This window comes from Abramis brama (genome assembly GCF_963993115.1).
Source record: "Abramis brama genome assembly, chromosome: 15".
Classification (NCBI taxonomy): domain Eukaryota; kingdom Metazoa; phylum Chordata; class Actinopteri; order Cypriniformes; family Leuciscidae; genus Abramis; species Abramis brama.
Window position 1 is genome coordinate 30,804,453 of NC_139977.1, and position 15,119 is coordinate 30,819,571.

A 15,119-nucleotide genomic window follows, 5' to 3' on the forward strand; every position below is an offset into this window, starting at 1 on the left:
TTTTATGTTTTATGCTATGTAAATCATGACAGAATTATCATTTTTGGGTGAACTATCCCTTTAAACTCTAGATGGATTTGTTTGAATATTGTGGCATGGAAAGTTACTTTGAAAATTCGGATTCCCACTTAAACCTGAAAGGGAAAATCTAACACACACACACACACACACACACACACAAACACAATTTAGCTTAGTTTAGTTTATTAATCTATAAAGCACATTTAAAAACAACAGATGTTGAAACCAAAGTGCTGTACAACAAATAAAAAACAAACTTAAAGGATTAGTTCCCCTCAAAATGAAAATTTCCTGATAATTTACTCACCCGAATGCCATCCAAGATGTCCATGTCTTTCTTTCTTCAGTGGAAAAGAAATTAAGTTTTTTGAGGAAAACATTTCAGGATTTTTCTCCACACAATGGACTTCAATGGCAACCAGAATGTTGAAGTTCAAATCAATGCAGTTTCAAAGGGCTCTGAAGTGCTTCAAAGGGCTCTGCACGATCCCAGCTGAGGAATAGGGTCTTATCTAGCGAAACGATCAGTCATTTTCTAAAGAAAATAAAAATGTATATACTTTTTAACCACAATTGTTCATCTTGTGCTGGTCTGTGACGCGCCACGTATTACGTAATCAATCACGCTGGAAAGGTCACGCTGGACATAGGTGGAAGTACCGCCCCATTGTTTACAAAGCGAACGTGCGAAGACTAATACAAAAGTCCTTTAACAAAAAAGGTAAAACAATGATGTCGGACGATTTTGAAGTTGGAGGAGAAAATGAGATGGAGTTTACGAGCGAGATGGCGGTACTTCCGCCTACGTCCATCATGACCTTTCCAACGTGATGACGCAATGCATGGCGCGTCACAGACCAGCACAAGACAAACAATTGTGGTTAAAAAGTATATAATATTTATTTTCTTTAGAAAATGACCGATCGTTTCGCTAGACAAGACCCTATTCCTCAGCTGGGATCGTGCAGAGCCCTTTGAAGCACTTCAGAGCCCTTTGAAACTGCATGGATTTGAACTTCAACAATTTGGTTACCGTTGAAGTCCATTGTGTGGAGAAAAATCCTGAAATGTTTTCCTCAAAAAACTTAATTTCTTTTCCACCGAAGAAAGAAAGACATGGACATCTTGGATGGCATTGGGGTGAGTAAATTATCAGGAAATTTTCATTTTGAGGGGAACTAATCCTTTAAAACATAATAAAATTTCTGAAAACCAATTGGACAAAATCATAATTCTGTCATCATTTACTAACCCTCATGTTGTTCCAAACTACATGAGTTGGAATATGGTGCTCAAATAATTTGTATTACTACTTTTAAGGTGCTTTTTAAGCTTGACAGCATTGGTCCACATTTATTCTCATTGCATGGAAATGCACAATCATTTTGCAAAACATCTCCTTTTGTGTTTTATGCTATGTATATCATAACAGAATTATAATTTTTGGGGTGAACTATCCCTTTAAACCCTAGATGGATTTGTTTGAATATTGTGGCATGCAAAGTTACTCTGAAAATTTGGATTCTTACTTAAACCTGAAGGGGGAAAGCTAACACACACACACACACTCACTCACACACACACAAACCTCTGAGTCTCGAATCGTTGTGCTGGAGTCGTCCGTTAATGGACTGGCCTCTGGAATGTTCCTCGGGTCGTCCCAAGCTCTTTAATATTGATGGGGCCCTTAATGGTCCCGCAAGCAGACATCCACAGCGCGCCCAAACATTTTCCTTTTACATTCTAGACATGACGAGGTCGGGCAGGCTGGCACAGTCAGCACTTTACAACAGAAGGGATCCTCCCTAGCATCTCTCCTTCCAAGTAAATGACTAACACGGATGACAGAGAAAAGCGTACAGTTAACCGACAGCCTGGGTAAAATTACTGCATTAAACTTTACAAAAGCATATAGTGTACATACAAAACATATAGTACGTTTCAGCACTCACAACTTCCTGTGCAGTCCAAAAAGAGCATCTATTAAAACTTAAATGCAAAAATTTCTTGTTGTGAACTTTCACAATTTTCTAGACTTCAGATAGATGAAGTCATCAACACTGTGCATGTTTGCACATTAATGAAACCTGGCCCACACACACACACAAGGAGGAAGTAAGACTATAAAAACACTATTATTAGAGAAAAAAAGGGTAGGGTAATTAAAAACAAATATCCCATCCGGACATCACTTTTGGCCAATAATGTCCATATGTTTTAATGACCCTGTAATATGATTTCTTTAAAATTACTTTCCTTTTTGCTTGATGTGACTGAGTAGTATTTTATAACCATCTGTCGTATAGAGAAACTAAACATCCCAATGAATAAAAGTTCTGTCCTACATTTTTTTTATCTTTGCACAACATACTGTTTCAATCAGGAATATGTCAGATTACGCAAATGAGCTGCAAATGTTATTTTATTCTGATTGTAATAATATCTCGCATCTCACAACAGCTGCTGTTTTTCTAGTCTGTGTGAGTTAGGGTGTTTTTTGTGTCCATTGCTGTGTGTGTGTGTGTGTGTGTGTATGTGTGTGTATTCTTCTACCCAGGGTCCAAAATTAACACTCACTGAGCTGCATACAGTGTGTGAGTAAAAATGTCCTTTTTAAGGTTACTCCTCAGTAAGTTGGTAAATTAAACTCCAATTTAATACATGCAAATCAAACTGTCTACTAAAGAAAACATCTGTCAAGACTCAAAACAATTTTATCAGTGGGAATTTATATATAAATCTGTTTTTTTTCTTCTTTAGAACATCATGTGGTGACAAATATTTCTCACACGAAGCTGCACCTAAATCAAAATGTCTCTTCATGTTTGTGTGACATCCGGCTTGTTTTGTACAGTATATGATAATGCATTGTGATAACGACCTGCACTATTTGTCACAACAATGCATGGAAAACAGCTAAATGAGTCCATTGTCACAGGTACAAATTATTTGTAATAAAATCATGCCCAGTAATACATATTTATCACTAAAATCTTTCAATTCACCGACCATTGGCAGATCATGTGACAAAAGTTAAAATTTGGACCCTGTGGCATAGTTTTCTTTCAAGTGGTTTCTGAGTTGTTCGTATTATCAGGAAAGAAAAAGGGAGAGAGAGAGAGATCCCTAATGATGGGGGAATCACAGCTTAGTTCAGCGGAAAAAAAGGGAGCGCACACACACACACACACACACACGCACATGCACACACTCAAACTAAATAAGCATGTGCTGTTCATGCATACACCTCTCTAAAAGTGCAGAACCTCAAGGCACATGAAACAATGAGACGCGTTAATGCGTGAATGAGGCGTAATGCACATGCGTGTCGTGTGTGTATGAAAGTAGAAAACCCTCGTGCTACACAACAGAGCTCTCTGATTTAGAGGCACAAATGAGCCTATGCTATAAATAGAAATTAGAGAGAGAGAGAGAGAGAGAGAAGCGGGAAGTGAAGAAGAAAGAGGGGGAGGAAACAGGAAGAAGGGAGAAGAGATTTGACAGAATATAGAAAACAATGAGACACTGCTTATGTTCAGTATAGAATACTAACTTATTACTTACTAAACATACTGTATACTGCATACTTTTTAAAAATAGCCAGTGAAACAGTTGGCAATATCCCATTTCACAAAGTTGCATCTCACTACGTTGCATGCTTAATATTTTCTACCATTCAATAATGCACGAAAAACAACACACTGTCAAGTTGAACTCACTGCATTATGCGATACACTATCGTTGCGTCCAAAATCGAATACTTTCCTACTTTATAGTATGCGAAAACAGTATACCAACAAAGTAGTATGTCCGAATCCATAGTGTTCAGTGGGCGAAAAGTAGCCGGATGACCTACCAATTCCAGTGAGATTCTTAAGTGCGCATTCGGTGGACACTTTCCTATCCCATGAGGCCACAGGAGAGGAGTTGTGAATGGCAGTGAAGCACTGCAACTGAAGTAACAACATGGCGGATGTAGTACGTCTGAATTTCATTCATACTTTTTTAACGGTCGTGAAGTAAGTTCAATTTCATATGTAGGACCTACTTAGACAGTGCGTGATATCGGACACACGCCGTACGTCACCCTCAGAAGAAAAGGTTCTATATAGAATCTTAAAGGGTTCTTTCAGGCACTTCATAGAACCTTTTATGGGCTCCTATCATGGATCATTTTGTGGATTTAGTTTAAATTTATTTTGTTTCATTATAATTCATTTTAATTCAATTTGATTAATTAAACAGCTCATTACACTTTATCACTAAAAAAAAGACATTTGTCCTTATATAGAATCTTTTTGACATGAAGGGTTCTTTAAAATTGAGTCAAACCCCCCTAGGTCTCTATAAAACCCCATTGAACCTTTTTCTCATAAGATTGTTTACTGCACGTTTGGGCAAAAGTAGTCATTTGGGTATTCTGTGCACACAGAAAATGTGCTTACTGTGCACAGTATTCACTACATACTGTAGACAGAGAGTAGTACAGAAACAAAGGGAAAGAACTGAGTGAAAACAGCTTGAGATGGACAATAGACAATAGACAGCTGGTGTACTACTTTAATAGGATGAATCTGTCACCTCACTCTGATCTCACTGATGTCAGCGCACAGACATTCAATTTCACCAATACAGCTTTATAAAAACTAAACTATAAAGCAGAGAGAACAGTTTTAAGAGTTCTGGAGATCTAGAATAAAGGCTTGTGGACATTATGACATGCTTTATTGGAGTACTTAGAAAAACTGGAAATGTTTTCTATGCCATATATTTTCCATATTCTTTGTTCTAAACTAATGCAGTTTAATGCAATAAGCATCTGAAGGAAGCACTACAGTGATTTTACCATGGTATAGTTAGATACAACATTGGAAAGTATCTAAAACCCCTTAACCATGGTTTAAAAATAATAATAATAATAATCAGTGCAATACATTGCCTCAACTGCAACATGATACAAAATAAATAAATGTATATAAAAAATAATGATCATAATAAACAATGAATTCATAGCACAAATCACACATTACATTGAATGTAAAATAGCTTTCTCTGAATAATACTTGAAATGCAGCAACTGCAGAAATTACATATTTAATTTTACCCATTTACATATTTAGTCTGTCATCCTTGAACTTCATAATATCTATAACAAAAAAAGATTGATTACATGTTAGGTTGTATGAGATTACTAGTACAGTTCATCTTAATACCCATAAAACTAGAAGAACTTATAAAGAAAGTTTCCAAAGCTTTGACCTCATAGTTTTTTCATTTGGAAAAGACGAATGTGTTTGCAAGCCCTTTCCGAAGCTCCAGAACTTTTATTAAAGAACAGCCTTTTTAGGTTTTGCCATCTTGTGTATTCTGTCGTGAAATTGCAGTGTTTTTTCCTTTGGCTATATTTACACTTAATCATGACGCGCACCTGTGCCGAAACACCAGGTGAGCGCTGCTGAGCGCAGATCTGTTTGCTAATTCATTATTTTTATTGTTTGCTATGCTCTTTATTTAAATCAGATAAATGTACTGTATATTTCTATACTTCATACCAAACAACACTGCAAAAATAATAGTCCTGCTCACTCCAAACTTACATCACCACATCTGCAATAAATAATAATAATAATAATAAAAAAATATATATATATTCAGTAACTTCTATAAGTTTGTGAGTCTTCATAAATGATTCATTAAAATAATCAGCTCAAACTAATAATTTGTTCTTTAAGCATCAATAAAAAGACATTTTATGCTATTACAATGCATTCAAACTGCATACTCACATTCAACTCTGGTATTTTTTTTTATTTTAATAACGCTGACGATTCAGCATTGCGGGAAACTTATAACATTAAAAAAAAAATACACACTTCTCTTTTAAGCTGTTAGAAATCCTAGTGAGCTGCCTAAATAGACATTAACATTTTAAGAAATCATAACTGTGCTCTCAGCATGCAGGTTGCTCTAAATAGTAAGCAAAAAATAATTGTGCCTTCTAAGATATTGTTATGTGCTATTCATGCAAGTTCACATCCCACACCCCTTGCATATTTGTTTATTCAATATTTTGTGTAATGTAATAATTAAATTAGACTTTTAGCCATGCATCAATAAGACTGCAGTGCTGTCAGCTCCGTTTAACACATTTTATCTCTGAAAGGCACAGAATATCCAAAATAAAGTCCATCTGGGGATCTCATGATGTTCCAACTCAGTCAGGAATCAGGATGCTGCCTTAGAAGGAAGCTGTCTATGTTGACTACAGTCATATAGGCTTTGGAACAGAAGTACACTATTCCTCAGAGTGTTGTATTCTTAGTGATGTTCTCGTAAACCAAATGGGGCTCACATTGTGTTCTCAGTTTCTTAAAGACTGCTATAACTCACTCACACACACACACACACACTTACAATAAGAAGGTCTAAAGGTATATAAATCCACAGAGACGACAAAGAGTAAGACAGATTAACCGATTTTACAATACTGATGTGGTACTCTAACAGATTGCATGGGATGCGGATGGTGCTCGGTAAAGTTCCAGTGTAACGGTGATGTAATGTCCCAGTTGGTTGGTTTAACAGGCTGCTATATGGACGCTGTGACAGGGATCTAGCTCCATGCTGATTGTTGTCGCAGCGACGGGATTCCAACGCGGATAATTGCTCTAGGAGCTTAGTGATGTGGGCCACCTGCTGGAACAGTTGGCCATGTGTGTGTGTGTGTGTGTTTATATGGGGCAGGAGGATGGGATTGTCTGGAAAGCATATATGCATGCTAGTTTTGCATCTTTGCCACATGCATTAATGATTATTGGGCCATGGTCATGGCAAAAACATGGACAAAACTCATTAGTGAGAAAACCTGATCCTGGATTATAATATTAAAACCGTGTCACTTAGACAGCAGAAACACACATGCGTTCATTCATGCATGCACAAACTCACATGTAAACATGCACACATGCAAGCACACATACATCCATGCATAAAAGCACAGGTAAGCACATTTGCAAGCATGCAAATACACGCACACACAGATGCAAATATACTTTTGCAATGCAAGCACATGCATGCATATTGTACAGGCACATACAGTACAAGCATGCAAATTCATGCACATATACACACAAGCATTGCCAATACATGCACACAAGCATGCGAAAACCCAAACACACACACATCGATAAAATACACATGCACACACATTCATGCAAGCACACACTCACTGTACTTTTCTGTCACAGGCAGAATTTATCTTTGACTTATAGTTTTCATAAAAATAGTACTAATGATATTTGTATACCCTGCTCTAAGCTTACCCCTCACAGAACACACTCTGTGTTTTTATATTTTCATTATTTAGCATGTTAATTAAGCTGTTATTCTCATGGGAGCCGTTGGCAGATCCTCAGAACGTAGGTGATTTCAGGTTTTACTATCATTTTGGGGACATTTGGTCCCCAAATATATAAACAAAAGCTGACTCAGATACACACATCATGCTGTCAGTCGCACAGTGCACGCTAAGTGTGTCAGACGGTTGAGTTTCAGTGGATTTGGGGGTTGAAGGTTTCTGTGTAACACTCTCTTCCTTAATCCAACTAGAGCTTTAGCGTGTCAGGGGTCAGAGTGTGTTTGCGTGCTTGAATGCGTGCATTCATGTGGGCAGATGTTGAAGTCAAGTCAGATGATGATGTCTGCAGAGGTTTCTCTCCAGTAATATTACAGGAGAGAGAAGAAACATTGGATTAAAAGAGAGATAGAGGGGTGCGTCTTGAGGAAATAGAATTATGTTGAGCAGAAATGAGTGGCAGCGTCGAGGCCTGTAAGAACGGAGCTGTAATGCGATCCTGGGGAAGAGGGTAACATTAAACCCCTTTACTGGAGCAAAGAGTCAGACGATCAGTCAGAACAGAATTAGTGGACTGTAGAATGTGTGTCTGAAAGGATTAAGATGTACAATTTGACCTGCACAAATCCAGAGGAATAACCAGTCACTGGATTCTCCAAACTGCACATGGTCTGTGGCATCAAATGAGTTTAGACGCTTCATAGACACTTAATGGGATAATGCAATATATCTGACAGAACTGCACCCAGTGCCAAGCATTGCACATTACATACTGGAATTGGTGAAGCAGAAGCCGCTAAACTGTTCTGGCTCATGCATGTTGCATAAGCGGACAAAAGTGCGATCTAATTGGATGCTGCAGGATTTTACCTGTGAGAGCTTTCGAGGAAAAGCACTGGACTTCCCAAAAATATGCAAGAGGATGTTAGTAGCAAGTCAGTGAGATATCAGATTTGTAGGTATAATATTAATAATAATAATAATATAACATTATGAATGTCTTTACTGTCACGTTTTATAAATTTGTATCCTTGCTGAATGAAAATATGAATAATTTATCACTGACCGGTAACAGCATAGTGTAACTTTGCCCAAATATGACAAATATATATCTAATATATATATATATAGATGAATTACTATTATTATAAATGATGTATCATATTTATGTCATATTTGGGCAAAGTTATTATTATGTGTGCAACAGCATTTTGTAAATCAATAAACTGTATAATTAAGCAATATATTTCTTACTTGAGAGTGAATGGCTGTTATGTTAAAAGTTGAATAATTATCCAAACGATACATTAATTGAGTCACTTTACCTGGATCCTGTTGAAAATGTTGAAAAGTATGAATAACAGTAAAAAAAACATCAGTCAAACTGATTATCGGTCCATTTGTAATTCTATTTTATACAGACAAACTGTTAGTTTGAGTAAAACTAAGGCTTTATCATTTTACTGCCTCTCTTTATTCTTTCTGTCTTTCTCTTACATACACACACTTTGTTTTATCTCCCCTTTAATTTATTTTTTATTCTCCGTGTGCCTGACTTCATAAATCAGATGATGTATTTCCCAAGATTACACTGTGCTGTTCAAGCTTCTCTTATGAGGCATGTGTGTGAGTGTGTATTTCTCTGTCGAGGTGTGTACAACACACACAGAGACTGAACACATGCTCAATAGACAGATTGAAAGCCATCATACCTGAACGCAGCTGTGTTAGCATGTGCTATTGTTAGATGATCATCTACTGTGTGATTTTATAAAGAAAGCTGATAGAATTGACCCAGATTTTTAATGATGTGCTTGTGTGTGTGTGTGTGTGTGTGTGTGTGCAGCAGGAGTTTGCGCTCACATATCAACACTCCCTGCAGTCTTTTCTTTTAATAAAAGCCCACGACTTCTTCACTGTAGTTTTACAATGACAAGTGTTTGTGAGTTTACAATCTGTCTCACTCACATCAACCCCTTCCTTTTCTGTGCATCACACACACTTTCTACCTGTCTCTATCTCTTTTTGTCAATCACTCAATCAATCAATCAATCAATATCTCTATCACATCTCCTGTCTGAACACTGTCTACCTTTGTGAAAAATAAGTGTGCTTAATTGTATTGAATGTGCACTTTCGATATTGCATTTAAAAATTAACATTTTAAACGTACTAAATTGCAACTGTATAATTACAAATATATGTAAATACATGACATATAAGTTTCAATAAAATTAAATATAGGTAATTATGGAAATAAAAAGCACTCTTTAGTTCAAATAATTCATCGTTTTCAGTCACATGACTGACGAGGCGTCCTGGAGGGCAAAACCTCCGTCAATTTTCCATCTGTTTCAACCCATGAATACTTGGATCATCTCTCAAAAGAAGAAAATCAAAAATAATGCAAATTTTGGACACTTGTGGTCCATATACATACACTTCTATTAATGATTGCTATCAGGATGTGCAGAGAGTTTCAACCAGTATAACAAACGTTTTTATAAAAAAATTCTAACCCTATAAATTTAAACTATAATACATATTCATTTAATTGAATGAATATGATTTTCTTTGATTTTCTCACAGTTTTAGAGTAAAACATGTTTTTGAAAATACATATTTCATATTAATTCTGTATTCTGTAACTTTTTTTTAAGTTCACTTTTTAAAACTTTTTTCACTTCGGCAATAATCTGCCAAGTGTCATCTTTGAAAAGAGATCAAACTTAAAGGGTTAGTTCACCCAAAAATGAAAATTCTGTCAGTAATTACTCACCCTCATGTTGTTCCAACCCCGTAAGACCTTCGTTCATCTTCAGAACACAAATTAAGATATTTTTGATTAAATCTGAGAGCTGGATCACTCCTCCATAGGCTTCTAAAGACGTTATAACTTGCTGGCCCAGAAAATGTATTAAAGACATCGTTAATATAGTCCAAGTGACTACAGTGGCTCAATCTTAAGTTTATAAAGTGACGAGAATACTTTTTGTGCGCAAAAACAAACAAAAATAACGACTTTATTCCACTATTCATTTGCTTCTCTCTGGGCCTCGAGTTATTTCACGTAGTAAAACTGCGCAGCGCGTCTGTGTTGTACGTCACATGTAGGCTCACTATTGGCTGACGCTGGTCATGTGTGTGATGCGTGTGACGTGCAACACAGACGCGCTGCGCAGTTTTACTACGTGAAAAAACTCGAGGCCCAGAGAGAAGGAAATGAATAGTGGAATAAAGTCGTTATTTTTGTTGTTTTTTTGCGCACAAAAAGTATTCTCGTCGCTTTATAAACTTAAGATTGAGCCACTGTAGTCACTTGGACTATTTTAACGATGTCTTTAATACATTTTCTGGGCCAGCAAGTTATAATGTCTTAGAAGCCTATGGAGCAGTGATCCAGCTCTCAGATTTAATCAAAAATATCTTAATTTGTGTTCCGAAGATGAACGAAGGTCTTACGGGGTTGGAACAACATGAGGGTGAGTAATTACTGACAGAATTTTCATTTTTGGGTGAACTAACCCTTTAAGTCTGCTGCTTTGAAGCATTCAAGATTTACCACAGTTTCAGTCGGAAATCAAATGTTCAGGTCTATGCTCAAAAAGTGAATAAATGGATCATAAATACAGCGTAAATATAATTTAGTACCATAAAATACCCTAAAAATGAAAAGCATTAAAAAAACTAAAAAACATTATCAAACTAAAATAGAGTACCTACCCTACCTTTAATATAAATTTAAACTATTTATACATATTAATTGAATTGCAATTAAGAGTGTGAAAGTATTACATTCAGTTCTTTTGAAGTAGATTCTCTGTATAAAAGTGTGCTGTCTGTGTGTGTGTGTGTGTGCAGGAGAACCCGTACCTGTGCAGTGATGAATGTGACGCGTCTAACCCTGACCTGGCTCACCCGCCGCAGCTGATGCAGGACCGCGAGCGCAGCGGCCTGATCACATACTGGCAGACGGTCACGTGGCAGCGCTATCCCGAGCCTCTCCAGGCCAACATCACCCTGTCCTGGAACAAGACCCTCGAACTCACGGACGACATTCAGATCACCTTCGAGTACGGCCGGCCCACGGTCATGGTGCTGGAGAAGTCTCTGAACTTCGGACGCACGTGGCAGCCCTTCCAGTACTACGCCGACGACTGCATGGACGCCTTCAACATGTCGCCGAGACGCGTGCGCGACCTGAACGCGGCGAACGCCACGCGCGTCATCTGCACCGAGCAGTTCTCCCGCTGGGTCGGCTCCAAGAACGAGAAGGTGGTGCGGTTCGAGGTGCGCCCGCGCTTCGCCACCTTCGCCGGCCCCAGGCTGCTGAACATGGAGGGCTTGTACACGCGGATGGAGAGCATGAAGGGTTTACGAGATTTCTTCACGTTCACCAATCTCAGGCTCCGGCTCCTCAAGCCCGCGCTCGGAGGAACCTACGTCCAGAGAGACAACCTGCTCAAATACTTCTACGCCATCTCTAACGTCGAGGTGCTAGCCAGGTGAGAACACACTAACTAGCAGCGGGAGGCACAAACCTGCAGAAATTAAAAACAAATTAATAAATAAATGACTTGATAAAACAAATATAATTATTTACATTTAATCCTGAATTTATATATATATATATAAATTCTGTATTTATTTTTTAAATTTTTTATTCTTTTTAAGTTTTATTTATTTATTCTTTCATTTATTTTTGTATTTATTGTTTTATGCATTTATTTATTTTTATATTTATTCATACCTACATGTATTTATTTCCACATTTATTTATTTTTACTTTTATATGTGCAACATGAAAGAATTCAATTATATACTTCACCTTTAAAATAATGTTACATTATAATAGCTCTTCTGCAATTTTCCCATTATACATTTGAAAAAGTAGTATATTAAATATTTGTTACTATATATATATATATATACACTCACCTAAAGGATTATTAGGAACACCATACTAATACTGTGTTTGACCCCCTTTCGCCTTCAGAACTACCTTAATTCTACGTGCCATTGATTCAACAAGGTGCTGAAAGCATTCTTTAGAAATGTTGGCCCATATTGATAGGATAGCATCTTGCAGTTGATTGAGATTTGTGGGGTGCACATCCAGGGCACGAAGCTCCCGTTCCACCACATCCCAAAGATGCTCTATTGGGTTGAGATCTGGTGACTGTGGGGGCCATTTTAGTACAGTGAACTCATTGTCATGTTCAAGAAACCAATTTGAAATGATTCGAGCTTTGTGAGATGGTGCATTATCCTGCTGGAAGTAGCCATCAGAGGATGGGTACATGGTGGTCATAAAAGGATGGACATGGTCAGAAACAATGCTCAGGTAGGCCGTGGCATTTAAACGATGCCCAATTGGCACTAAGGGGCCTAAAGTGTGCCAAGAAAACATCCCCCACACCATTACACCACCACCACCAGCCTGCACAGTGGTAACAAGGCATGATGGATCCATGTTCTCATTCTGTTTACACCAAATTCTGACTCTACCATCTGAATGTCTCAACAGAAATCGAGACTCATCAGACCAGGCAACATTTTTCCAGTCTTCAACTGTCCAATTTTGGTGAGCTCGTGCAAATTGTAGCCTCTTTTTCCTATTTGTAGTGGAGATGAGTGGTACCCGGTGGGGTCTTCTGCTGTTGTAGCCCATCCGCCTCAAGGTTGTGCGTGTTGTGGTTTCACAAATGCTTTGCTGCATACCTCGGTTGTAACGAGTGGTTATTTCAGTCAAAGTTGTTCTTCTATCAGCTTGAATCAGTCGGCCCATTCTCCTCTGACCTCTAGCATCAACAAGGCATTTTCGCCCACAGGACTGCCGCATACTGGATGTTTTTCCCTTTTCACACCATTCTTTGTAAACCCTAGAAATGGTTGTGCGTGAAAATCCCAGTAACTGAGCAGATTGTGAAATACTCAGACCGGCCCGTCTGGCACCAACAACCATGCCACGCTCAAAATTGCTTAAATCACCTTTCTTTCCCATTCTGACATTCAGTTTGGAGTTCAGGAGATTGTCTTGACCAGGACCACACCCCTAAATGCATTGAAGCAACTGCCATGTGATTGGTTGATTAGATAATTGCATTAATGAGAAATTGAACAGGTGTTCCTAATAATCCTTTAGGTGAGTGTATACACCCAATTTAAAAAATATATTTTTATAATTTTTATTTATATTTTTATAAAATGTATTATACATTATTATATGAAAAAAATATACTTTAATTATTAATTCTAATATCAAATATTATTATAAAATGTCTTAATGCATCCCATTATCCCCAACAACTTGACACAGAAATAATGACTGTGTTCACTTACTTGGTATTAGATGATGGCTAATCTACCCCATGCTATCAGTGCGAGTAAAGCGACTCTACTGAGTCAGGCCAATTATTATCCATAAACCATTTGGAGCAACTCATCTAATCAGATTGCGCCGTGTATAATTATAGAGGCAAACAGATGCTTGTTATCATAATGCACACTATCATAACCAATAACTATTATAACTATCAGGAGGCACACAAATGATCTGCAATAATGGTCGAGTCATTACTTGTACAGATATTGACTGTCATAACAGAACAAATGAGACACTGAGGTCTCTCACAGATAATTGCAGTGACTGACAGTCTGTTAACAATAACCCTTTCTTTCCTATCCTATCATGACATGACAGCTACTGCGTTAAAGGAATAGTTCACCTAAAACAAAATAAAATTCTGTCACACTTATAATATTTGCATCTCTTCACACAGATTTTGCAGATCAATTAGTATATAAACATGTATCACAACAGGAGTCATTAACCTAACAAAGTTTTAAAGGTACAATAGCAAAGAAGTGTGGAAAATGCTCATGATAAACTAAATTATGATTGATGCAAAAAGTCTTAACTGATGTTTTAAGTGGACTTCAGGCCATAAAATGCTACAAAATGCTAGAAATACATCCTGTATACATGGAAAGCACATCACAGACAGACAACAGTGAGCATTAATGAGTGTAGAAGCTGAGCTGAAGATGTGTCAGAGATCACAGAGGCACAGAGAGATGCCCATGGGCAGCCCAGATGGAAAACACACACTTTCCCTGTTCCCTGCACTGATGCTGGGCTAAAATCTGTGGAAGGGATTTAACTATGGCAAAAATCTGTCAATCAAAATGTTTCCGTGAATAGGGCCAATAGGGTGTCCTGTTACACCTTTAAAGCATGATTTGAAGCTCAAATCACACATCAAATCAAACACAAATGTCTTTTGTTGTTATACTATTATACTACTAGATAATTATAGCATAAATTGAATATCATATGTCTGTATCCCCTTATAAATGCAGATTCTGGCCTGTCCAACCATAATCATAATTTACATATTTTTATGAATTGATGTTCAGTTGACTGTAGTAAAAACTGTTTTTAACTCACCACAAAACATAACACTGACATAATGTGAAACTTTTCTACAGCATGACAGAAAAATATTTTCTTCATTTTTATACAAATTGTTGACTGATTGAATCAATCTTAGCCATTCAACCCTGTTACCTGTTTTTTTATTTATTATATATGATTAAATAATAAGTATATAAGATTATATATTATTAGAATATTAATATAAATAATATTATGTAATAATAATAATAATAGTTATTGTTATTAACCCTCTTACACAAGTTGTATACATACATAAATGTTATAAATGAATAAATAAGTTATTGA

General features: G+C 37.1%; 1 protein-coding gene across 3 annotated transcripts in view; it reads left to right on the plus strand.

The window, feature by feature from the left end:
• The window catches only part of ntng2b (netrin g2b), a 65,678-nt gene that overhangs the window by 5,870 nt on the left and 44,689 nt on the right, over positions 1–15,119 (plus strand). For all 3 annotated transcript variants that reach the window (XM_084136197.1, XM_084136199.1, XM_084136198.1), the window contains exon 3: positions 11,237–11,880. In XM_084136197.1, coding sequence (XP_083992323.1) covers positions 11,237–11,880 — 644 coding nt within the window. The remainder of the gene's footprint in view (positions 1–11,236; positions 11,881–15,119) is intronic.